This window comes from Nothoprocta perdicaria, unplaced genomic scaffold (assembly GCF_003342845.1).
Source record: "Nothoprocta perdicaria isolate Ctin4 unplaced genomic scaffold, notPer1 scaffold_1, whole genome shotgun sequence".
In the NCBI taxonomy this organism is placed as follows: Eukaryota; Metazoa; Chordata; class Aves; order Tinamiformes; family Tinamidae; genus Nothoprocta; species Nothoprocta perdicaria.
Window position 1 is genome coordinate 15,224,309 of NW_020454093.1, and position 23,753 is coordinate 15,248,061.

At 42.6% G+C, this 23,753-nt stretch overlaps 1 protein-coding gene across 1 annotated transcript in view; it reads left to right on the forward strand.

The window, feature by feature from the left end:
• NPR3 (natriuretic peptide receptor 3) overlaps positions 1-20,357 on the forward strand; it is a 33,995-nt gene extending 13,638 nt beyond the window's left edge. Inside the window, exons 4-8 of the mRNA XM_026038765.1 lie at positions 10,670-10,805; positions 14,150-14,244; positions 16,512-16,647; positions 17,778-17,865; positions 20,111-20,357. Of these exons, the coding sequence (XP_025894550.1) occupies positions 10,670-10,805; positions 14,150-14,244; positions 16,512-16,647; positions 17,778-17,865; positions 20,111-20,222 (567 nt within the window). The 3' untranslated portion in view covers positions 20,223-20,357. The remainder of the gene's footprint in view (positions 1-10,669; positions 10,806-14,149; positions 14,245-16,511; positions 16,648-17,777; positions 17,866-20,110) is intronic.
• The last annotated feature ends 3,396 nt before the right edge of the window (positions 20,358-23,753 follow it).

The following is a 23,753-nucleotide window of genomic DNA, read 5'->3' on the forward strand; positions in this document are numbered from 1 at the left end:
GGGGAATTGCCGGTGTTCGCTTGAAGGAAGCATTTGAAACTGTCTCTGAACTGGAGTGTGAATAGGTCCCAACAGATGCTCTAGTTAAAAATGTTTATGAATAAATGGGATTTCAGTTAAAGTATATGCATAACCCATTTTTATTAAATAATGCCGAACAGCAGTTGAATTGGTGGTAGGCTGCAGTTTGAAAGTTCTTAATGCACCTTCTGTTCCTGACCCAGGTCTAGAATTCAATAAATGCTTTTTTATGCCTGACCCAGTATTCTGAGCAGCAATGATTTTACAGCCCAGGATATTTGCTCTTCTGAGGTTACAGACCACCCATGGCTTGTGTTTTTTATTTATTTTTTATTTTTTTCTTCTAATTTAAAAGCAGAAAATTTAGCTAATTAAACAAACCTCTCTGGTGTGTTAACTACATGGCTGCATTGTTCATTAGGCAAATGTGTGGGTTTTATCCTTTCCACAGCCGTTTTCACCACACTGAGAATGAACAGGAGGAGAAGGGAACTGGAGCCTGGCTTGCCTGGGAAGTTATCTGAGTGAAAGAATGTGTGCAGAATCACAGCTACATAGATTAATTGGATAGGGAGATGCTGTTGCCTATTAAAAAGGGCAAGTCTGCTACTTTTAACATTTTCAGCTCTCCTAAATGAGAAGCGACCGGCGTAAGAGCAACAGTTTGCCAGCCAACATTAACTACAAAAGCTACGTGGGAGGTAGCTGTGCTCATAAAGTTTATCATCTCATCCCTACCRTCCGTGCCAGACTCTTCCCTATGTGCATTCGTTACGTCAGCCTTTTAATTAGGGTTGTACACCAGCTAAGATAAGAGTTGGGAGARGCAGCCAATTCAGCAGTGTCGCCGAGAGAGCGGCAGAGGCATAACACATTCAGCAGCCTGTGTCCCACTTGTCTTTTCCAGGCACAGCCAGGCAAGATTAATGACAGTCAGGCTTTTGTGCCCCTTCTAACCACACCAGAATGCAAGAGTTTGGGGGAGCTTTTCTTTTTTTCTTTCCCCCCCTTTTTTTTTTAAACTTTGCCAGGGAATAATTTGTTCAAATGAATAGCTCTATTCAGCTGCTGGAGGGCTTTGCTAATTGTGTTTCAAAGAATAAAAGCAAACCACAAGCTGCTTTCAGCAGCAGGGAGAAATGGGTTCACATGCCAGCTTGTTAATGAGATGAATTCTATTAGTAAAATATATTTAGGATTTTTGAACCCAGTTCTTCACCCTCTGGAATTAATGAGAGTTTATTTAATTTCCCTTAGAGCAAAGTTGAACTCTGGATTGCTGAATTTGGTGAATATAGCAAACATTTATTTATTTGTTTGTTTGCTAAGTTTGTGCTTTCTCAGTGATATGAAAGACCAGTGTCTTCCATGTTGGATGTAAGGCRAAAATACAGAGTGATAGCATGTTGTTTGCAGTTAGCAGATGTCATAAAAGATGGGTAAAGAAAGAAATTACTCTTCTGTCTTCCTATGTATTTCTGTTTAGATTTTGTACCATGTCTAAGCATGTTCTTGAATTTGTCTTAAACCATGAACAAGATAATATAAACCTGTACGTATATCTTAAAATAGTAACATCTGAACTCCGTGGGAATGTAAAAGTTTAGAATCGGTCTTCGTGTTGTATATTTTCCATAGTTCTGTGTTTTTACTTTGGTTTCACAGATATTCACATTCCACTTTACAAAACTGACATGCGAACGTTTATGGGCAAGGTTCTCTCCCTTTGAAGTTCTCACTAGAAATATATCTTMTTTTCCACTTAAAAGTGTGAAAACTATGTCTTCCAGTAAAATGCATAATCTGYTTTTGTTTTTAACATCTCTCAAGGCTATTTGCATTGCTAAGCTAATGAGCATAAAGCCAATGTGTCCAGCTGAGGTCTTGTTCCTGTTTAAATTCACAGGAATTTTGYTGTGAATTTTAAATGCTCTTTCTGCAGAAAATACATTTAAAAGATGGAAGACATTTGCAGATTGATTTTCCAGCAGCTAATATCTTTCTCTGCAAACCCTGTTCTCTTGTGGAAATAGCAATCCATTGGAAGTTTTCTTTTTTAACTGGAAAACATTCCAAACGAAGCAAGCCATGAAGGTGGGTGAGCCCRGCCGGTGTCAGGAGGCTGGTAGCAAGCGGCAGAGCCTGGGCCGGCAGCTGGAAGCCTTTCCCGGGGCTGCCCCGGTCTTCCTTGGCTGCTCCAGCCTCAGCATTTCAGTCCCTGCAGAGGGTTGGCCCTCCTGGTGGCCTAAAGCTCTCCAGTAAAACATACTGGGTTAAATTTTCAGCATTTTCGATTTGCTGGAGCTGAAGAATTTAATCAGTTTGATCAGGAGGGTGACAGGCATYGGAAGATTGGATTCTCATTTTACTTCTTTAAGGACATGGATGAAGGGGCAGGTGGTATCTGAAGGCTAGAAAGGCATTTACATCCCTTTGAGAACTCACAGGAAGAGACATGTTGTCCGCACMGGTTCTGGCTAGTTTCCACCTGGAGATTTTTCCAGGAAAGATTCCCTGTACTCATTTAAGCTATAATTTTAGGTTATCCTAAATGACAGCAGGAGAAAGTCTGACTTTGTGACATGCAGGTGTCACGTAGGGTTCCTGAAAGAGTAATACAGGTGGAAGTCAAGTCTGTGATGTCCGGCCACATGGGCACATTCATTCCTTAGTGCTGAGTGCCAGGAGGTTAAACAACCTAAATAYATCCCTTACAAAACCCACTCTCCAGAGCTGCACATCAAATACGAGGACACAAAGGGCCCTGTGGGCGAGTGAAGTTACCCAGGTGTATGTACTTTGCAGAGACGGCAGCAGAACTTGGACCTGGTCAACCTGGGTTGTGAAATAAGACCAGCATACAGCCCTGCTGGCTTTGATTTTTTTTTTTCTTCTTCCTGGTGGATATTTAGCAAGTCCTCTAATGTGGAGGGGTTAATATTTGAGGATGGACCGTGCGCAGGAAAGCAGTGGTGTCCTTATGTACAGAAGGAGCCATAGGAATCCACTTGAGGAAACTCCCAGCTTTCCTTCTCGGTTCAGTAGGTTTTCCTCATCAGGGAGAGAAGTCTGAGACAAGATCAGAAGGTTTAGTCCCTTCCAAGGAGAACTGATATATCAAGGCAGATTGGAAAGAGAAGAATTGTCTGTGTCCCAGAGGAAGTGAAGGAGAGGGGGCAGGAGAAAGGCATGTGGGACAACGGGATGAGGGCCCTTTGCTCAGAATGCAGGAACAAGGAGACATTCAGGAGACAGGATATTTGCATTTGGTGGGACAAGCGTTTTCACAATGTGTCCTGTTGGCCCACCAGACTCCAGACCACAGGGTACCTTGGGAAGTAAAATCTAGTGGGAGCTCAAGGACTGAGCAATTAATAGGGAAACAAGAATTCCAAGAGGTGTAAAAGGAGGGCTAAAGCAGACTGAGGGAGTTGTAAGCCTTTTGGAAGGCTTTTAAATCCTCACATTTTGAGGCATAAACATGTTGCTGCTGGAGGTAGGAAGGACGTGTTCCAGGTGCCTGCTGGAGGCAGCTGCTGCACCTTTCCTTTGCACGCGATGTGGGAATTCCTCACAGGTTTGCCTGCGGAGAGCTGGTTAAGCAGCCAGCTAAACACCTTCCCTCAGGTATCCAGTGTCTGAAAGAAAATAACAAAACCCAAATCCTCCGTTTGTAAAATATTTGCAATGGAAGCGTGATTAACAGCAGCCCGAGGGCCTGCGTTAGCTCCTTGCCATTAAAGTTTACAAGGTAGAACGCCCATTTACTCTGGTATTTAATAAAAGGATCATTTGTCATAGCAACGTCAGCCCCAGGTAGGCTCTGGTGGCAAATGATTGACTTCTAGCAGCGAGGTACCCACAGGTGTCCCCAAATCCTCCCGCACACCCCGGGGGGGCCTGCAGCCTGGGAGCTGGCRCCCACAAGGCAAGAGTGGAGTTCACATTCTCCCTCCCCAAAAAGGGTTTCATCCCGAATTTCCCTCCCGCTGGCATGGCAGTCACAGCCCTGGGGCTTTAAGATGAAAGGGGGCAGGTGGTGCTGCTTCCTGATAGGGGATTTGAAAAGATTGGCTCTCTGGAGGGGCTATGTACCAAATAAAAATAATAATAATAAAAAGAAAGAAGTAAAAAATAAGTGTCTCCATCCAGCAGTGTAGCTCGTTACTCAAGTGTATGAGTAACAGGGTAAATCAGTCTCTCATTCTCCACCGTCTCTGCTGGCAAGGGTTAGGCAATGAGTTGGTGCTTTTGAATCCTGCTTTTATATGCCTAAATTTCCCCCACTATTCAATAAGAAGCTTAGATGACTAATGCCGGCTCCAAGGGTGCTTTAGAGCTAAGCACCAGGCTTGGCAGTGCCTAAGTCATCTGTGTTATCCAGCCCATAGGTCTGTGCTCAAAACAATTGCTCTGCTGGGTGGGTTTTGCTCACRTATTGCAAAGCCAACCTGCTCCTGCCCTTTCATACACACTCGTGATAGCCCTGTGGGGTTTTTTATCCTACAGACTGAAGATTTCACCAGTCTGCACTTGTAGTATTTATTTGGAAGCTAACACAGCAGACTCACATTCAGTTTGTGAATTTGCACAAATTTTCCCAAAGTTTGTGAAGTTTCCACAACAATAATCCCAAGTTTTACATGAGAATTGGTGTCATCTTGGGAGTTTTCAGTGGGGGAAAGTAAAGTATATCTATGTTTTTTGTTGTGTGGTGATAAAGTTAGAACTCCGGACTCCCAAACAATCATGCATGAATGTCCTTCCTGTTTGTCCCAACTCTGCATTTATTTACACCAGTTAGCTTATTTTAGCAAGTGGAACTGATTTTTTCAGATGAGTGACTCTGTCATCCTACAAAACTGAAATACGTTCCTGTTGCAAAACAAACAAACTTGCTTGCTGACATTTTAAACTTAATGTTTAATGAAAGTACTGATTTTGGTTGCAAGATACTAATCTGCAATTAAAATGTTCTAACCATTGCGTAATGCTGACTTTAAAGTGCAGGCGTTGGTTCCAGTGGCAGCATGGGTTATCACTGCACTACCATTGCCCCCTTAGAAAAACCTGTGTAAAACACAAATACTTAACATTGATTGCAGTCCTTTGAGACTAGTGTTATATATATGTTCTATATATGTATAGATATCGATATTGGTTTAATATATATTCTATAGAATATATTATTAGAGAATAATACAGAGACCAAAGCACAGAGAAATCAGTGAGTGGATTTGATCGAGTTTGGGGTTAAGCCCAGGCAGRTTTGCAGGAGGGAGATGGGGATCCAGTGAAGTTCCCAGTGCCTGGAAGGGGAGTTTCCTGCTCGCTCCCCGCGTCTCCTGCACACGGTCAGAGCACYGAGGGGAATTCAAGGCCTAGTGATGTCAAGCCATGAGTTTGGTCCAAAGTTCAGGCAAATCAGCAGCAATAAGATCCCCTTGATGTGAACTGACTGTGGATTAGGCTCTAACCCTGCTGARGTTGAGATTCCCATTCCTGCCTTTATTGGAAGGAGCAGCTTTTGGCTATACCTAGAAGGCTTTTTGCGTGGCTCCTGGACAGCAGGCTCTAGAGTTTTAAGGCTGTTTTCTGGATAATCCCACGAGAAGGTTGCAGGCACTAAATGAATCAGCAGTGGGGCCCCTCACGAGGGYTGCGCTGGAGCGGTTCTTCTGCAGGCCGGGGTGGCAGTTGCCCCCGTGCTCTTTTAGCTGGTATCTTACGTTGCACCTCCCCTAGCACTGAACAGGTCTGGACTGCAGTTCACAGCTGAGACAAAAGAGCAACTTGTGGCTGCCCCAGCTGGATGATTCTGAGCAAATCTACCAGTTTTTCAAGAAATGGGTATTAAGCAAAACAAAGACGAGAACGTGAAGAATAGAGTAGGTAGCAGATACAAGGCAGGGTGTGTGTGTGCAGGCTTTGCATTTGGTTTTCTTTCCCTAACAGGAAAATAACCTTCACTGAAAAAATCCCAGGCCTCTTTGAAATTGGCAGCCTTTTACAAATAAATTCCAGACATTCGTTGTTAATTTCTTTTTATTTCAGCATAACTTTTTGTGGAACAAAGGGCCAGCTCCTGGCCCACATCTGACTTTAAAGCAGATGAGGGGTTTGTTACGGCACTTGTTGTGGGCAGCATTTCCATCCTGCTGGGTTAAGGATCCTTTTGTGTAGGTGCAACCAGGCTAGCGATGGCTTGGTGTGCCCGGGCTACCTTTCCTCAAGGAAAAGGACTAAGCCCCAGCAAGTATCTTTGTGTCCAAATCCATGGAAAAGCAGTGCTGGAAAAGGAGCTCTCTTGGTTCTCCTGGCCCTGCACGTCCTCTAGTTACTGCCATCACCTTACACAGCGTGATACAGTATTGCTGAAATTCATAAGAGTTCATGTGCAACATTCCTAGTTCGGAGGTTTTATGTGATTATAGCATCAAACTTCCAAACTTGACTGCTTTTAAAGGACTGAGGATTAGCTCACCTGGGCATTACCTAGGACTGAGGATTAGCTCACCTGGGCATTACCTCAGGCTGTTTTATCCACGTCAGATATGTAACTTGGTAAGACATTTGCAAAAAATTGACGTTGTCCCCTTGCAGTCGCACCGAGTCCTCAGGATTTGGGCTGGAAATATAGTGACAGAACCTGAAAGCCTCTGCAGAAAAAAAAAGTAAAGATCCTCCCTGTGCTAGCACCAAACTGTTACAGATTGCTGTGATCCAGAGCTGGGCAGCCCCAGATGGAAGAGAGAAACATCCCTTAACAGTCAGTGAGCAGGATATGGGAAATTATGGGTCCTGTGTAGCTGCAGCTTGGCTGTCTTCCAGGTCGGTAGCGTTCTGCATTGCTGTGTATGCTGTTAACACCTTGGTATATACGAATAGTGTGGTCACACTATAGCTGCTTGGGGAACTATAACTTTGAACTGCGTAAAATGCATTCATGTGATTCCCACAGACAGGGTTGTTCTCTAATGGATGGTGGTTAATTAGAGTGGAAAGGTAGGAAAATAAAAAGAACAAATGTATGTTGATCTCCTTCAGTTTTCCAGCTATGCAGTTGGCTTATGAGTGAGCTTGTGAGTGGGATGGCAGCGTGTTGTGGAACCTGTGTGGAACACAGACTTGGATTGCAGCTCCAGGGAGCTTCAGCAAAGTGGCAGCTTCCCTGCTGCCCCTCGCCTTGCTCCTGACACGTGGTGGGGTGGCTGTGCTGTGGAGCAGCACCATTTTAACAGACCCGACTTGCTGRTCGTAGTCACAGCATTTGGAATTAACTTCTCGCTTGTAATTTAAAAATCAGCATTAAAAGAAAAAAGGGAAATACTATCATTGAAAATATCTGCTTTTCTTAGAGCTCCACAAAAATAATTGTTAATTACCTACAAGATTAGAGATCTTTAAAATCCTAGGGTGTGTAGTTTCTTTCTGAGGACTACCTGAGGTTGAGTTATGCATTATGAGCTAGGTTGCAGACCTTTGAGCTTTCTGTAAAGACATCTTCACAGTTATCCTGGTCCCCRCATATGGAACATCCACTTTTTGTAGCCATTTAAGCCTCTCATTCCCACAGTAGTATAATTCCTGAAGCAAGGGAAAAATATATTATTTTTACAGGTGTGATCTGCTTTTGCTAACAGATAGTCTAAAGCCCAAATAAGCACAGGCCAAAAAAAAATACAAAAAAATGTGGAGAAAACTTTGGCGTCAATCAGTTTGKTCATTTTTTGATAGGTTGTTGAGATTTCCTAAAGATACCGATCGTTTGGGTACTTCAGTTTTAGGATGCATCTTGAAAAGCTTCAGTGTCCTGATAGATTGATGCCACTATCTGCAATTCAGTCATCTCTTTAAGTTATTTCCTGCAGCACACTCAAAATCTCAAGTTTCTTTTGAAAATGCTGGCTATTTTCTATTTCATACACATGCACACATATACACACTCACAGATTCTATGTTTAGATACCTTATTGCAGACAAAAAATATTGGAAAGTTCTCAAGTATACGAAAGCTGAAAACTATCAAAAAAATTATCTGAAGTTGTTAAACAGCTTTTTAATATTTAATATTCCTCCTGTCTCAGAGGTTGTCTCCTTCCCAGCTGAGAGCATCCCGAGCTCTGTTGATGCCATGTCATGCAACCCATCTCCTAAGTAGGACCTTGCAACTTCTGAATGACCCAGCAAGGTGATAGACAGGAAAACTCCATGCCCTTCATGGTGTCCTGTATCCCCCTTCAAAAACTGCTGGAGAAATCTGAACAGCAGCTAGCGTTCCCAGCATTTGCTTGGATGAGAGTGCTTTCCACTGTGATGAGCAAATCCTGCTCTTTTAGGAAAAGACTTGAAATGGTCCCAGCTGCCGGTGGTTCCACCTTGCCTGGCCCGGTGCTGGAGGAGCAGCGAGGTGGCACGATGGTTTCRGGTCATTTGCCTGGGCAGTGCTGGGACTCTGGCCAAGCACAAGGCAGGAGGCAGCAGCAGCGGCCTCCCGAGCTGCCAGGTGAGTTTTCCAAGGCAACCTGGCAAATCCCCTGCAACATTTTCAGGCCGGCTGCTTGGGTCGATTTCAGGTTGAGCAGGTTAGCTGACAAAACAGATTTTGATGGTTGCTGTGTTGCACCGAGAGGTCTTTGCCCTGGACAGAGGAGGCGACCAACAGCTCTCCTTGAAACTCCTGCCAAGCACACGCTGTAAATCAGTCAGCAGGCAACGAGAGCGGCTCCATCCTTCTCCTCCTGCGAGAATGAGTGTCACGTCGTGAAAGCCCCTGTTGGAGCATCCACAGCCCGCTGGGGCTCAAGGCTGGCATGGAAAGCAAYGGTCCAGCTTTGTGAATTGCTTTTTTTGCCTATTTGTTTGGTTTTTTTGGCTTGAAAAATGAAATCCCCCACTGGCAAAGCCTGTTCTAGCATGCACCCTCTCCAACAGCTYTTACTGTTCCACCAAAAGGTTGAATTTCACCTTCTCTTTTGTGCTTCTCTTTAGGTCAGAATAATGTCAGCTCCTGCTGGTTTTTGCCTGTCGTACTGAACTGCACCTACCCTGGCTTCTGTTTCTCTGAATTTGTGGTGCATTTTCTTAACGAAACTTAGGTCTCAGCTATCTAAGCGTCCAATTTTAAATGCCAGTGAAATGCAAACATTCATATTATCAGCAAGCAGGTTTAATTCTCCTTTCTGTTGGCAACCAGTCTAAGAGTGAAAGAATGTCTTGTATGTAATTACATAACTGGGAGCTCGGTTAGTTCAGCTTGGCCAATCAACTATGTAATGCTCTTTATCTATGGAGCAGTTATTTACTTAACTGGCTACATCTTTTAGCTCTTTTAATGTCCAGCTGAAACTGTGGGAGTTTGAGCAGTGCTTTATTTACCAACATTTTTTAGCTGTTTAGACACACTGAAATTGAAGGTAAGTTAAATATTGTTTCTAATCAGGAGAGTATTTATAGAAGAGTGTTGTTCACTGGAAATGGCAATAAGACGCCCCATAATTTACAAGAGCCTTTGCTTACACCTTTGCTAGCTCCAGCACATCAGGCACTTTTCCAACGTAGCTAAACCGTGAGTGAATGGGAACATGCTTCTTTCGGCTGGAAAGATAACTAATTCTGAATTACTGTGCATCAAACCCACACGTGCATCAAGCGGGATGGCAGCTACTGCTTAGAGGAGATGAATATCTGTGCTCTTCAAGGCACTCGTGTGTCTGCTTCCTGGTGATGGGCCCAGACCTGAACTCAGCTCCTAATGTTCTTTCCTTCATCGCTGGGGTGCACTGGGCAAACAAGTCCCARTGTTTTTGCTGCCTTCCCCTTTTCACTGTTGCTGATATTCGGAGTGATGCAGGACCAAAGCTGCAGGTCGTCTGTGTTTGCTCCCGRAGGACAACACTGATTTGCAGCAGTCTCCTTATATTAGTGTATTATGTTAGTGTATTAGTATTATATTAGCAAGATTTTGTTTAGTTCATGCCATTTAATGAAAAAAAAAGACACCAAACTATAAARGATAGGAAACTGTTTCCCTGGCCATCCCAGAGACCACATCACTGTGCAGGGTAACCACTTATTCCATTGCTCATTCACRAGTGGAGAGATGCTCAGCTGGGCAAGGGCCAGAGATGCAAGTCGTAATCATTAAACAAGCAAACCCACCAGTCTGAAAGACTTGTGCTCTCCAGMACAAAATCATGGCAAGACAGATTTCCCCATCCTGCCAGGAGCTGAGTCCTTGGTGCAGAGGTAGGAGGATGTTCTCAGTGCTGTGGGATGCGGGTGCTCAGCACCTTACAGAGCCTCACGCTACCAGCAGCAGAATTTGTGCAGCTTGGCATGGAAACTGTGATCAACAGATTTCTGCCCTATCTGCAGAACTATTCAGACACAACATTAAAGTGCCATTTGAATGCTCAGAATAGCAGATAGTGGTTAACTGTTTTTAAAAGTGGGTCAAAAGTTACCCTTTTCCTCTTGCTTTTTCTTGGAGACACATTCTTTTGTGTCTTACTTGTGAAAATAACCTTCCAAATTGGATATTTTGATGAATCCGGAGATTCTCTCCCGTTAAGCAGTTCCACAGGGAAGGCAGATGTTTTTTATGTGTCAATTGCCATTGCTTTTTTTTTTCTTTCTTTCTCTTTAGGTGAACATGTTTGTGGAAGGATTCCATGATGCTATTCTTCTTTATGCTCTAGCTTTGCAGGAAGTCCTGAAGTATGGTTTCAGTAAGAAAGATGGGGAAAAAATTGTTCAGCAAACACGGAACAGAACATATGAAGGTAAGAGCTAATGTGGAATTCCAGCTTTCAGAGTCAGAAAAGATACCAGGTCTTTTCTGTGTGCAGAATAAGGACCAGTGCCTATCCAGCTCTTATATGAGAAGCAAATATCCACATGAGATCATATACATCTTTAAGATCATATACCAGCCGGAACTTTTCCACCATCTCCTGAGGTGCTGTTTAGTTCAAAGAACTAACAATTTAATGGCCCTCACTGATGATGTAAAGAAACACCAGCAATTTTCTCTGACTCCTTTGTTTCTGAAAAGCTTACAGCTGCTCACTTTCCTCAAGAGTAAAAAGCAGAGAGTCATCCATTAGCTCTCAGACTGCCTCATTCTTTCCATTTGACTTTTTTATCTTAAAAGGCTGGGAATGGATCGAAGCGAGCAGGTGCCAATTTTTCTGTTTGTTTCTTGACAGGCTCTTTTGGGCCCTGCAAGGATTTCCTCCCAGCCCCTTTTGGGACTTCTGCGTGTTGTCTCAGAGGCAGCCGCTGAATAGTGCTGTGCCTTTTCGTGCTGAATCCTGAGGGCTGTGATTCCGAGTGCAACTGGCACGTGTTTGCCACCTTGCTGATGCAAAGCCACGTGAGCACTTTTGCCAGGAAGGGATATTGATACAGAAACTGGATTCTGACACTGCAGGTTTATCTGTCATCTCTGATAATATTCCAGTCTTTTGGAGCACAGTTGAGCAGACTTCCAATAGAAATGCCTAAGAAATATTTTGCCTTGATAAGAAGCCAATAATTTAAAAAATGAAGGAAAACTCAGTGGCCAGATTCTCTGGTCTGAGAGCAAACACTGGACATAGTGGAGGAGGTCAAGGAGGACCGTGGCTGAAAACCTCTTACTTTCTAAAATTATGTCTGAACAGAGGGCAAAACACCCCTCAGGCCAAAAAAATATATATCTTTATTGCTTTAAATGATGCTGTCCCTAAGGAAGACTGCCCCGGCTGCAGATGGTGCTCTGTGCTATTTCCTGCCACATCCATGTGTTCCCTAAACTTACCCCTTTAACACAGGTAACCTGGTGTTTAAAGAGTTAAAAGAGTTTAAAGAGTTCCTGTTTGACCATCCTGTGTATGAACAGGTGTCCTAGCACAGCGCAGGTTTTCTTGACTGATTTTCTCGTTGCCAGCAAGTCCTGTGTAGTGCCACGTGCTCCATGCAGAGGAGACCACAGGTTAYACGATGGGTTCTCACACCTTGCTTGTAAAACCAGCCAGGAGGAAAAAAATGTTCCCTTTCGCCACTCGTGAAAACCAGTTTSTTGTTGCTGGGTGACTTGTCACAGCTGTTCTGGAAATGCAGCTGCCACATTGAGCCAGGAGGGCACGGCTTGCAGTGTCAAAATGCCTTGTAAGTTATGTGCCATCTCCTCCCTGGGGCAGTACTCTGTGAGTTTAATTTTGCAATGAGAAGCYTGGTTTAAAGAGAAGCCTTCAACCTGGCTTCTTACAATCCAGTCCTTTAAGGAAAAATCATTTCCTTTTATCTTGTTTGTAAGACTCTAAGATAAATATAGCATCACAGCATCCATAGAGCTACCAGGTGTGTTGCAGGACTGAGCCTTTAAAACTCATTTAAACTTTTGCAGGCTTCAATCATCAGAAATAAAATTGCCATTMATTTGTAGTTACTGATGTATACATCTGTAATTGCCCATGCGCAGCTGGCTCTGAGTAGGTGACCCATCTGGATGTGACAGCCATTTCATGCAACATTCACAGACAGTCCAAACTGCCATCCAAACTGCCACATGCAACAGCCTGGCTGCAATGTAGGCAAGGACACTGCAGCTCTTCATAGTGGCCTTTTCCAGTGCTTTTGTAGCCAGCTGGTTATGCCTACTCTGCCCTCCTGCRATAATCAAATTTGCAGTCATTTCCTTATGGTACTGTTATACTTAAAAGAAGATGTTTGGCAGTAAATCTTTGGATTAACAGTGCATATAGTGAAAGTCACAGGAGGTTTCAGCATTCCCCATAGTGCTGTGTTAAAGTGGGAATAGAGAAGAGATGAACGTAGGTGTATTCATCCGTTGAGGCTTTGCGGTTGCCCAGCAATGTTGAGGGGAATTTGCACTCTGTCTGASAAGCCGACTTCTTTTTTTCTGATTTACAGTCACTGGCAGCCTGACTCTCTGCTACTTTGTGCCCGGTATAATCACATAATCTGTGTAAAGTGGATATAAAGTGATGCTTGTTTGACCTGCGCTGGCTTTGCAGGGGTGTAAATTGCTGCTTTAGGTGCCATTTGACAGCAGAAGATGACATTTCGGCAGCCTCTCGGCCTGAGGGCAGCTGAGCATGGAAGAAGAGGTTGCAGAGTGCCCCAGCTTTGAGCTTTCCGGGAACACACAGATCCCTGGGCAGCCCATTCTGCCCTCCTGGATGACCCTGCTTGAGCAGGAGGTCRAACTGGAGACCTCCTGCTGCCCCTGCCCTCTTGAATTATGCTGTGATGATAAGTTTTCCCCAAGCTTCCTCAAATATTGTTAGTAGCCATAGTTATAGTAGCTCTGTAGATAGAGATGGGTCTAAGACATGTGCAGTACATAGCATATGTTTAATTTATTCCTCATTATTAAAAAATTTTCATGTGACTTCCATCATGTGAGGGGCTGCTAAGGTGACGCTAGGATCTGTCAGACTGGTCTTTAACAGTCTGAATTTGCTAAAGCAGTTGAAACGAGACAGGCAGCTGGCTYGGATGCTACTCAAACTTGTAAAGGAAGGAAGTGAACTGGGGTCAAAAATATAAAAYGAACAGCAACACATTATGCACTTCATCATATGTAAAAGAATGCAGGTTTTAATGTACCTTTTGTGTGCCTAGTTCCTCYTTTTTCCCCTCTGCCCCCCTCCAAGATCCCATAGGACAGGATACAGTGCTGGAATAGCTGCATGGGAGCCCCAAGCTCTGTCAGGCTCTGGGGCTTCTGCCCGTGCCCTGCAATCTCTGCAGCACCTGACCTGGGCTCTTTGCTGAGGCATCGTTAGCTCATTTGGGGCTGAGCTCTCTGTCAATGATTTGCATTGGAAGCATTTTGTGCTTTACTCTGGCCCACTGGCTTTCTGGACAAGATTTTTCTCACATATTCCCTAGTCTCACACATTTGATATTTAAAAAGGAGAAATGTTAAGAATTCAGGAATGCAGACACCGAGCTGAAATTACAATTTCTTTTGGAATGTCAACAAAAATGCTGGGAGACTGATGAGATTTCCTGTCATATCGGTCTGTAAAACCTGTCCACTGTTTTCTTGTTTTCCTTGGAAAGGCTCAATATTTTAAGTAATTAATTTTCTAATTCCTTACATGCCATTCTTTAGGCATTGCAGGGCAGGTGTCCATAGATGCCAATGGAGACAGATACGGGGATTTCTCTGTGATTGCAATGACGGACCCAGAGACAGGCACCCAAGAGGTAAGGAATCATTAACAGTAAACATTATTACTTAAATTTAGTGGGATAAAGTGGGATAAGTTTGATAGGAATGGGATATATATCCTCTTTTTGTTCAGGGTGTTTCTTTATATCGTGTTTATCAAATGAGTCTAATTCTTCCAGCTTTTCCTCCTTTGCTTTACTTCCAATTCAGACTATCTTTCATTTCTTTGCTGTTGCATTCCTCTTCCCCTTTAGCTTACTTTTCATCTTAATTTCTCTCTGCTTAATGATGGTACGTATAAATATACATAACAAGTGAGTGAGTATGCAATTATTTATTACCTGCTTCCGCTACATTCATTTCTGCCCTCATGCTTCACTCTGACTAATAACATGGTTTCTTTGATGTCTTTGTTTTATTCATTCTGCCAATTCCTTCCATGTCAGCTTGAAAACTTTTGTTTCTCAGTGGAACTGAGCCAAATGAATCCGTGTTTGGTCAGAGCTGTCTTCCTAAATCCATTCACAGAGCTTAAGGCTAGAAGAAAACATCAGATCACCCAGTCTGACCTCGGCTGCATCACAGGCAGGCACAGGCTCCTTCCCTTGTATGGAGCCTGGCACTTTGCAGGCAACTGAAGGTCCCTAAAAAGTCACTTTTTCTTCATTAGGGGACACTGAAAAAACAGGGACTGTCTCACTAGCTCCCTCAGTGTTTAGTCACTCTTGCTCTTTAAAAATGTGCACCCTGTTTCTGCTCTGAAACAGTTTGATTGCTGCCTCCTATGTGCTCTTGTTAAGCTGGTTTCTGAATCCTGTCATATTTCATAAGTCCTCTTGGTAGAGGAGAGCTCTAGTAAGGACACCTCTGCCACTCCTCTGATAATGAAACAGTCTCAGTGAATTCTGTGCTAACTGCAAATGGTCTCACTTTTTTTTTTCCTGAACTTTTCAACTTTACTGAATTTGCCTATATTTTTGGAGTCTTTGTTTTATATATAAAATATATAAAAGTCTTTCTTTTAAGGTCCTAGCTTACAGTTAAGTACTGGGAGAGAAATCTGCTTCCATATTTAATGTGAATTTTACTTTTGTGTACCTAACCAGGGCAATGTTATGTACTTTCTAAATCTTTCTCTTCGGAATGGAGTTCAGGAGTAAGATCTGACCTGGCTGTCAGGAGTCAGAATAAAAGAAATGTTATACTAGTATCTAAACCCAATGTATCTGTAGCTATATTTTATCCATAATTGAAAACACAGACCTTTTGATGTGCTTCTGCCATCCCTGTATCAGTGCCTGGGCGTCATTATGTGGCCTTTTGCCTTCATTAGAGTACATAGATTTATGGGAGCTACTTTCAGATGAGCGACTTACAACTTTTGCCACAATTTAGTTGTGCAATTTTGCAGTAGATCTGGTTCATCTTATCTTGTATGGAATATTAAAGGCTGGATTTACTCTTGAGGACAGGATGGAAGTTCCAAAGCATCTTGAAGAATTGCTCTGACATAATAGCAAATGCTGCCAGAATGGTAAACCCCACATGCCGTTCGATGTAAATATAAGGAACTGCAGAACTACAAGGTAGAGAATGACTGGCTCTCTGGTAATTCTGCAGAAGATACAAAGATTTTAGATGAAGTCCAGGTACCTCCAGGTCTTGGGATTAAAAAAAAAAAAAAAAAAAGAGAAAAGAGAATCCTAGGTTTGCTTGTGCACTGGAGGACATCAGGACTTACAGTTGTCCACCGCACTAGAACCTGTCCTGAGCTCTCAGCCTTTAGTGCAACAATTGAAGAAGGTCCAGGGAGAGCAGCAGGAGTTAGGGCTAAAACACTCATGTGAAGCAGGTTTATACAGAAGGGAAGCCTGGGGGTAGACATTATAGCAGCCTATAAATATGTAAACAGATGTTTCAGAAAGGAAAAGCCTCTGCATCCACTGGCAACAGTATAAGTAGTGATAGATGATTACCACAAGGGAGATGTAGGTTACGTGTTAGGGGAAACCACTAACAGTAAAGATAGCTGAGCTCCAGAATAATTGCCTACAGGAGCTGTCAAGACTCCRTCTTTGGAGGCTTGTAGGAGCAGGTTAGATAAGCATCTGCCAGGAATGCTCTCCTTCCTCTGCTCCTGCCTCGGGCAGAGCGTGGAGTGACCTCCCGGGGACCCCTTCAGCCCTGTTCTCCGTCCTTCAACATCCAGCCACAAGAGCTCCAGCGATGCCATGCACCTCCTGCCTGTTTTCCCGAGTTCATAGGAAAATCTTTCCATGCATTGCATTCTTTTTTGGCATAGGTGATCGGGGACTACTACGGAAAGCAGGGGCGTTTTGAAATTCGATCAAAYGTGAAATATCCTTGGAGTCACGGCAGGCTGAGACTAGATGAGAGCCGTGTCTCGGAGCACACRAACAATACGCCGTGCAAATCATGTAAGTTTAGTGATGTAATGCTTGCATCCATGTGAGGAATCCATGCCGGGGTGCAGCACGAGGGGCTGCATTATTTTGCTTAGTGCAGTTGCCCAACGGAGCTGTCATGACTGCGTCTCTGCTGACCGTTTGGGAAGCCAGAGTCCTGGGCAGTACGTGGTGTGCGTCACTCTGCTGAGCTGATAAGGATGGCAATCAGGATCAGGATGCCTGCGTCCTCACGCCAGGCTCCAGCGCCCTYCCAGGTGCTCAAAGGTAAAATCAGAAGTCATTAGTCAGAAAGAAGGAAACAAAGGATATAGCATAATARAGAATAATCATGTTGATAATTAACATGTGGGGGAAGCGCAGTCCCAGTGTTTGCTCTCCCAGTGGAGAATGAATGTTCCCTGCTGAGAGRAGGAACTGCAAAGAGTGCAGTCAGAGGAGCAGAAGTGGTTGAAGAGGCAAGGAGAAGGAGCAGGCTGCAGCCATCTGAAAATGCCCCCGCTGTGGAGCTGCCTTGCACCCTGAGAACGACAGTCCCCGCTGGGGCTCCCCCTTTGCCACCCCGAGGGAGGCTCTGCCCCCCTTCAGAATAGGGGCAAGGCAAAATTCCTGTGGCTTTAAATTAAAAAAAAATAAAAATTAATTAAAAAAAAAAAACTAAAAAACCCCATAAGTTCAGAAAAATCTATGAAGCCATTGAATAATCATATGTTAATTTTAGCAAGCCTGGCTGATAGTCGGTTATGATGCTAAACCAGGTGAAACAAGACTTTTTGGGTGATACTCAGTACTGATTCCTAATACATATTTTGCTATAATTGCAGTCCAGGTGTTGTGATTCAGACCAAACTGTCCAGAACAGTTTCTTAACAACACCCCTGCATATCACATCTTCACRATTCTGACTTCATTTGGCACTGACCTTGGGGGCTTGTTAAAACCTCAAGGAAAGCAGGGACAAAAAAATAAACATGCAGGAACTGGAACTGAAAAAAAAGGTTCCCACGGAGTCCTGAACTCTGAATGGCTTTTGTTATTGTCTGATGCTGGTCATTCATTTCCTAGCCCTGTGTATTTTCGAATACGTGAATGCAAATAGTTCTCAATGTGAACCCTGACCGTTTATTTTTCCCTCTTTCAAGCAGGTGGTCTCGGAGAATCAGCGGTCACAGGAATAGTTGTGGGCGCTTTGCTCGGAGCAGGATTGCTAATGGCTTTTTACTTTTTCAGGTCAGTCCAATTAATTGAAAGCGTCTTAAACTCTTTAGTCTTTATCTCAGCCTCTCAGCTCTTGGCAGCACATCCTTGATGTGAGGAAGATGTGAGACAGAGAGGCACCATAATCATCTGTGGTAAAATTCCCACCAAAGACTGTGAACACACTTTGGCTGTCTTATCTTTTGTGCATATCCAAATCATTTTATGGATTCGGAGCCTTGTCCTGTAAACACTTGCATCTCGGAGTAACTTTACTCGAGGAAATAATTCCAGTGTGTTCCGTTCATTCACAGCTCCCTTGATAAAAAGCCTTGGCCTTGAAAGCTGCCTTTGTTTGGTATTCCTTGTCAGCTTAATTGTGCAGTCTGTGATCAGGCAAGAGATTTATATCACTTGCCTGGTATCATGCTTAGTTTTGATCACTGAGAGCAGTTCTTCTGGAAACTACAAGGACATTTCTGCATTGGTTTAAGAGAGCACTTGGATTTCAAAACTGTACATTTAACTTAATAAATCAGCATCGGTGCTGGGTGATTGATGTTTCATGCCTCTATGAAAAATAATGCTTACACCGTTGGTCAGCAAATTTAAAGTGTTAAGAGTTGATCCTGCACCGAAGGACCAAATTATTGCAGCATCTGTTCAGCATCGTGTATATGCTGAAYATATATCCTGTATATGGACTTATCCTCTTATAGCATGGAGCAGAAAAGATAAGTAGGAGAATGGAATTCACCTTTGCATATAGCAGTCAAATAATTTTTTTCAGTGAAAAGAATTACCTATAAAACACATAAAATGAAACAASGAAAACCTGCTGTAGTTCACCAGCCCACATCCACGGTTTCAAAATGTCTCAGAGTCCAAGGTTATTCATCAAATACTTATAACTGAAATTCCACAGGATGACTGGTGCTAGATGCATGGCCTATTAATSCACCGTTATAAGAGGTGCTTTGCTGTCCATGTTGTTAAAACTATGGCTAGGGAAAAAGCATTTTATGCATATGTTTAGTGCTTATGTAAGATCCAAAYATATAAAAATTTGTCTAGGAGAAGGCAAAATTGCTGTCTTCAAAAAAAAAAAAAAAAAACCTAGGTGTATCTATGTTGTATGTCGTTATAAACTCTTACATTTTTTTATACGTTCCCAAACTGAGATGATAACTTTTAGAGCTGATATGAAAGGGACTTTGTGGGTGGGGACAGGATATGTGGCAAAAGATTCATCCTTAGCTAGTATAAAACTATACAAAGCATTCAGTGTAGGAACTACTTTTAAACTCTTAAGCATCTGGCACTAAGATTTGGGGTGGAAATTTAAGTGAGCAAAGCTAGGTGTCAGTAAGAGTGGATATCCACACTTGAGCTCAACACCTAGTCTCTTATTTTTGGTGAAAGGGGAGAAATAGGCACATTTTTGGTGCAGTAAAACAGGTCAGAATGTCTCCTATAAAGCAGACATTTCTCTCTGTTGACTAGTAATGTGGGTGCAGGTATCTCAGATGGATCTGCACATTGGAGACATCTGAATGTGCACAGGTGAATTTAACCCTGGAGAGCTGATTGCACCCCTTGAAAGGAGAAATAAGGTCAAGCTCCTCATTTCTTCTTTAAAAGAAGTATATGAAACATGGTGCATCAGGCTGTATGGCTCAGACTTTCAGAAAATGCAGGTCTGGAAACTGTGTGCTTGGGAGCGATTGCAGGAGCTGTTGTATTTACTCCTTAGCTGTCCTCCACAGCTCACTTCTGAGTTCAGCTTACTGCCTCCACTGACATTATAAACATGGTAGCTTTCCTYGGGGAGAGGGGAGAGTTAGTCAGTTAGTTAAAAAGTAGTTTCAGTGAGAAATACAGTGGAATAAAGTCAGTGCAGTTGTTTGAACTCTGCAGAAAGTGCCCCTCTATACAGGGAAGCAATGTGGCTTTGATCAATCTAAAGCAGTGATGTGACACGGTTCAYATGCCACTTCACAAAAGCTTCCCAATCACTTAGATCAGAAATTTTCAAAGAAACAAATGCCTGTGCCTTGGTGCTTTGAGACTGCTGTGTAGAAACTAACAGGCCTTCTTGGGCTTGGGTGACATATTTCAAGGCAAACTACTTTAATCTTTGACCAGGGTTTCACATTCTGTYGCATTTCATTTTTCAACCGGACCCTAGCTGTCCCCTACAGGCATTCTCTATGAGGGAAGTCCTGTTATCCTAGAGCAGGAGAAGGATTTCTCACTCTGTTCTTCTCCTTTTATGCAGAAAGAAATACAGAATAACTATTGAAAGACGAACTCGACAGGAGGACTGTAACATGGGGAAACATCGACAGTTGYGAGAAGACTCCATTAGATCTCATTTTTCTGCTGCATAAAGGAGAAGGAAAATAATCCCATTCTTCCTGGAAAAAAAGAAATTAGGGAAATGGACACAACCAAAGACAGCAGCGTATAAAGAAGAGGCTCTCAAAGAACTCACTCTTTTAAGCAGTAATTTTATCTTAATTTCTTTCAGAAGCTCAGGAATGATTTACTAATCACATTATGCCACATGGCCTTTCATCTCATGAAAAAAAGAAAAAGAAAATGCMACAGTTTGATCTTATAAGATGTACTTAATATGTAAAGACAGTATTTCTTAAGGCATATGCTAAGGGCAGCAGGTTTGGGCTTAGCTGATGGAAATGCCTCTTTCTGTTCCCTTTTTCTTAAGCTCCTACTGCCTCCTTCCTCAATGACATCTCACTTGTGGGTATCGGATGTGGTTTCACAGACACAGGTGCTGATTTGCTGTGAAGGTGAAAATAGGGGTTAATTTGGGGTAGGATCCTGCGTCACTGGACGATGCTGTTGGTTCCAGGGGGTGCAGGGTTGGCCATGGGAGGGAGCCGGCGCTTGGGTGTCATTAACTCAGATTAAGGCAACACACACGGGTCACCCCTTGCCTGTGTGTGCAGCACGGTGGTCAAAGGCACTGGTTCTCCCTCGGACACGCTGGGAGCCAGGAGCAGCTCCAGGGAAGGCCATGGAGTCCCACTGGAATGAAGTAGCATGGGAGCCGACAATCAAAGCCTCTGGGGAGGACCAGCTAATTCTTCAGTCTTATGTGTATTTTGTCATTATCTTTTCTCTCTTGGAGAGGCAAACACAGCCCATGAAGAGCCTGCCCCTGTCCCCAGTGAAGTCAGTGGCAAAGTCCTATTAACTTCAGTGAGTACAGGATCACATCCAGAATATGTAAATATGAAAGATACAGGAGTGTTTGTATAGCTGAGGCAAATCAAAAGAGGGTCTTTTTGTATAAAAAGAACATTCCATGCTAACATTTTGTTTTTAGGGTATTTTTATCTTGTATTTTTCTATTAAATATCTATTTTTTGCTTTGGTAGGATTAAAAATTAAGGGGAGTGAACGTTTGAAGACATATTTTTTATGACAGCAGTAACATGCAGAGAAAGTAAATAGATGTAAATACATTTTAAAAATCAGTATTTGGTGAGGAGAAGGGAGTTATGGATAATAACTAGCTTTCTGCCCCACTCTGTTCTCCAGGCATGTGGAACATGCAAATAGTTATTTAACCAATGCAAATGTTCTCATACAATTGTCCATATGATTGCCCTGATCCTGAAATTAATAATTTTGCCTAYGTTGGATAGGCTGAGACTAGTCAGAGAGACCAATTATTCATGTATGTACAATTAAACACACAAAGAACTACCTTCATGATCGGGGTGGTAAAACACCACTCTAGGGCTGATTTTAATCTTGCTGCCATGAGCAGTCCTGGGAATTTTGCCATTAACTTTATTGGGAGCAAGACTGAATCTGTGATGAATTAGCTACTGATAGCTACTGATAGGTTATTTCATACTAGACAGAGGAGAGCTCTGTGCTTTCTAGTCAACAAATGGAAGCAAACAGTGCATACTCTAAACGTGATGAATAAGAACCATACAAATATTGTCTGAGAAAACCTAGCTATGAATATTACTCTAATGTGTGGAATCTGTTTATCTTACTCTGATTTCACAAACTGAACTTTCGGGTTTCACAGTTACGCTTTATATGAATGTTATCCTCAAAGCTGGCACTGAAGCCCCATGTTCTGCGAAACTCACACTCTGAAAAGCTAGAGGGTAAATTCACAGAAACCATTCTGGGGTAGTTGGAAGGGAGTGAACAGCAAAAGTTGGCTTTACCTTCCTTATCCTGCCTTTTATCTGCTGATGTTGTATGTGCAGGCCCCACGGATATTTCCTTGGACTGGTTTCACTGTTTCTTACATTGCAGTCTCTGCCGTATGTGGTGGTTCCTTGCCACCTGAACCAACCTTCTGAAATGCTTATTTTTTTCCAAGCAGTTGACTCTGGAGTGGGAGGAGTATGATTAAATTTTTTTTTTATAGGTAATTTCGAGAAGTTTTATAGTTTGATTTGAAAATATGCCTTTCAGAGTCACTTTCTTTCATCCATTTGACTACTTTGTCCCTGAAAAAGGAAGAAAAATGTTTCAAAGTGCAGAGAAAAGACAATATGATTTCAAGGATAAACTTTTTCAGAAATATTTGCTCTGATGTACCTTTCAGTCTGAACTCCCGCTCCCCCAGTCCCTAGTTAAGGAGCATTGCAGCAGTGTAGATTTGCTGCTTKTCCTGTTCCAAGCACTGTTAAATCAGACTTGAAGATCTGGAACAGGATAGATCTGTCTGGGACAAAAAATTGTTAGGATAGTTTTTTTTTGAGTCACTTTTAACTAAGAATAAGAAACAAACATAAAAAGTGTAATTAAAGGTCACTTTGAAATTAAAAATATAATAATTTTGATCTCCAATTATACGAAATRTTTTTAGTCATGACCTCAGCATTTGTTTTGTCTGCTCGTGAAGTGCAGTCCGAGGTCTGGCCACAGCTTTGCATCCCAGCAGCTCCCACCATCCTCCGTAGGTAGAACAGGTCTTACACATTAGAACATTTTAGACCAATGCGCTGTAATTTTGTAGGATTTTTTTTCCAGAATTTTCCAATCATTTGAGCCATTTCATCTAAGTAGATTCCTGTATAGCATAAACTTGTTCTTCTCAGCCACTGTTCACAAGTCTGTTGCTAATAGTTCCCAGATCTTCCCGGAACTAGAGCTCTCAAACTGCTTTGAGTTTAGATTATTCAGAGGAGAGAGTCTCTACCATCGAATGCACTTTTCCTTTCTGGCTCATCTGCACTAGCTCAATGCCACAATGTTTAGGCTTCAACCTCTGTGAGGGAATGTCTAATCAAAATAATAATAATGGATTCCCAAAAGGATTTTCAAAACATACATTTCTGGCTGCAGCAAATGGCCCATATTGCAAACATACATCTGTATTACAGAGCAGCACAAGGAGGGTCTTGACTCAACCCAGTACTTTAGAACACACTTAAAATACGCTCAAATTCAGCTTCTAAGTGCTTTGCTCCCATGGGGCCAAATGGTCCTGGTCCCAGTTGAGCAAAAGGGAATTTCACCATGCACTTGAACCAGAGAAAGGCTGGCCCCATAGTCCATATGTTTATTGCTAAGTCTTACAGTTATGGCTGTTAATCGAATACATACTTGTAGCTTTGCAGGGCTTTTTCTGTCAAAGTGACATCTTCTGCTAATTTAGATAATTCTTTCAGTTGCTTAACACTGTTCAGTGTAACAGGGTCTCTTCTTGAGCATTTTAGAGCCAAGTTATCTRGCGGCCATCCCTGTATCTTCAACATGCAGACGTGCAGGATTGTGTCCAGAATTCAGTTTATTAAAAAGGTATATTCATTCACTTCCAGAAATAGAGGAAATATTAATGATCTATTTTCAGGTTGTTTTTAAGAAATGCTTTACTGCATTTTTGGAAGTCTTTTGTTATATTTTAATTGAGAATTAAT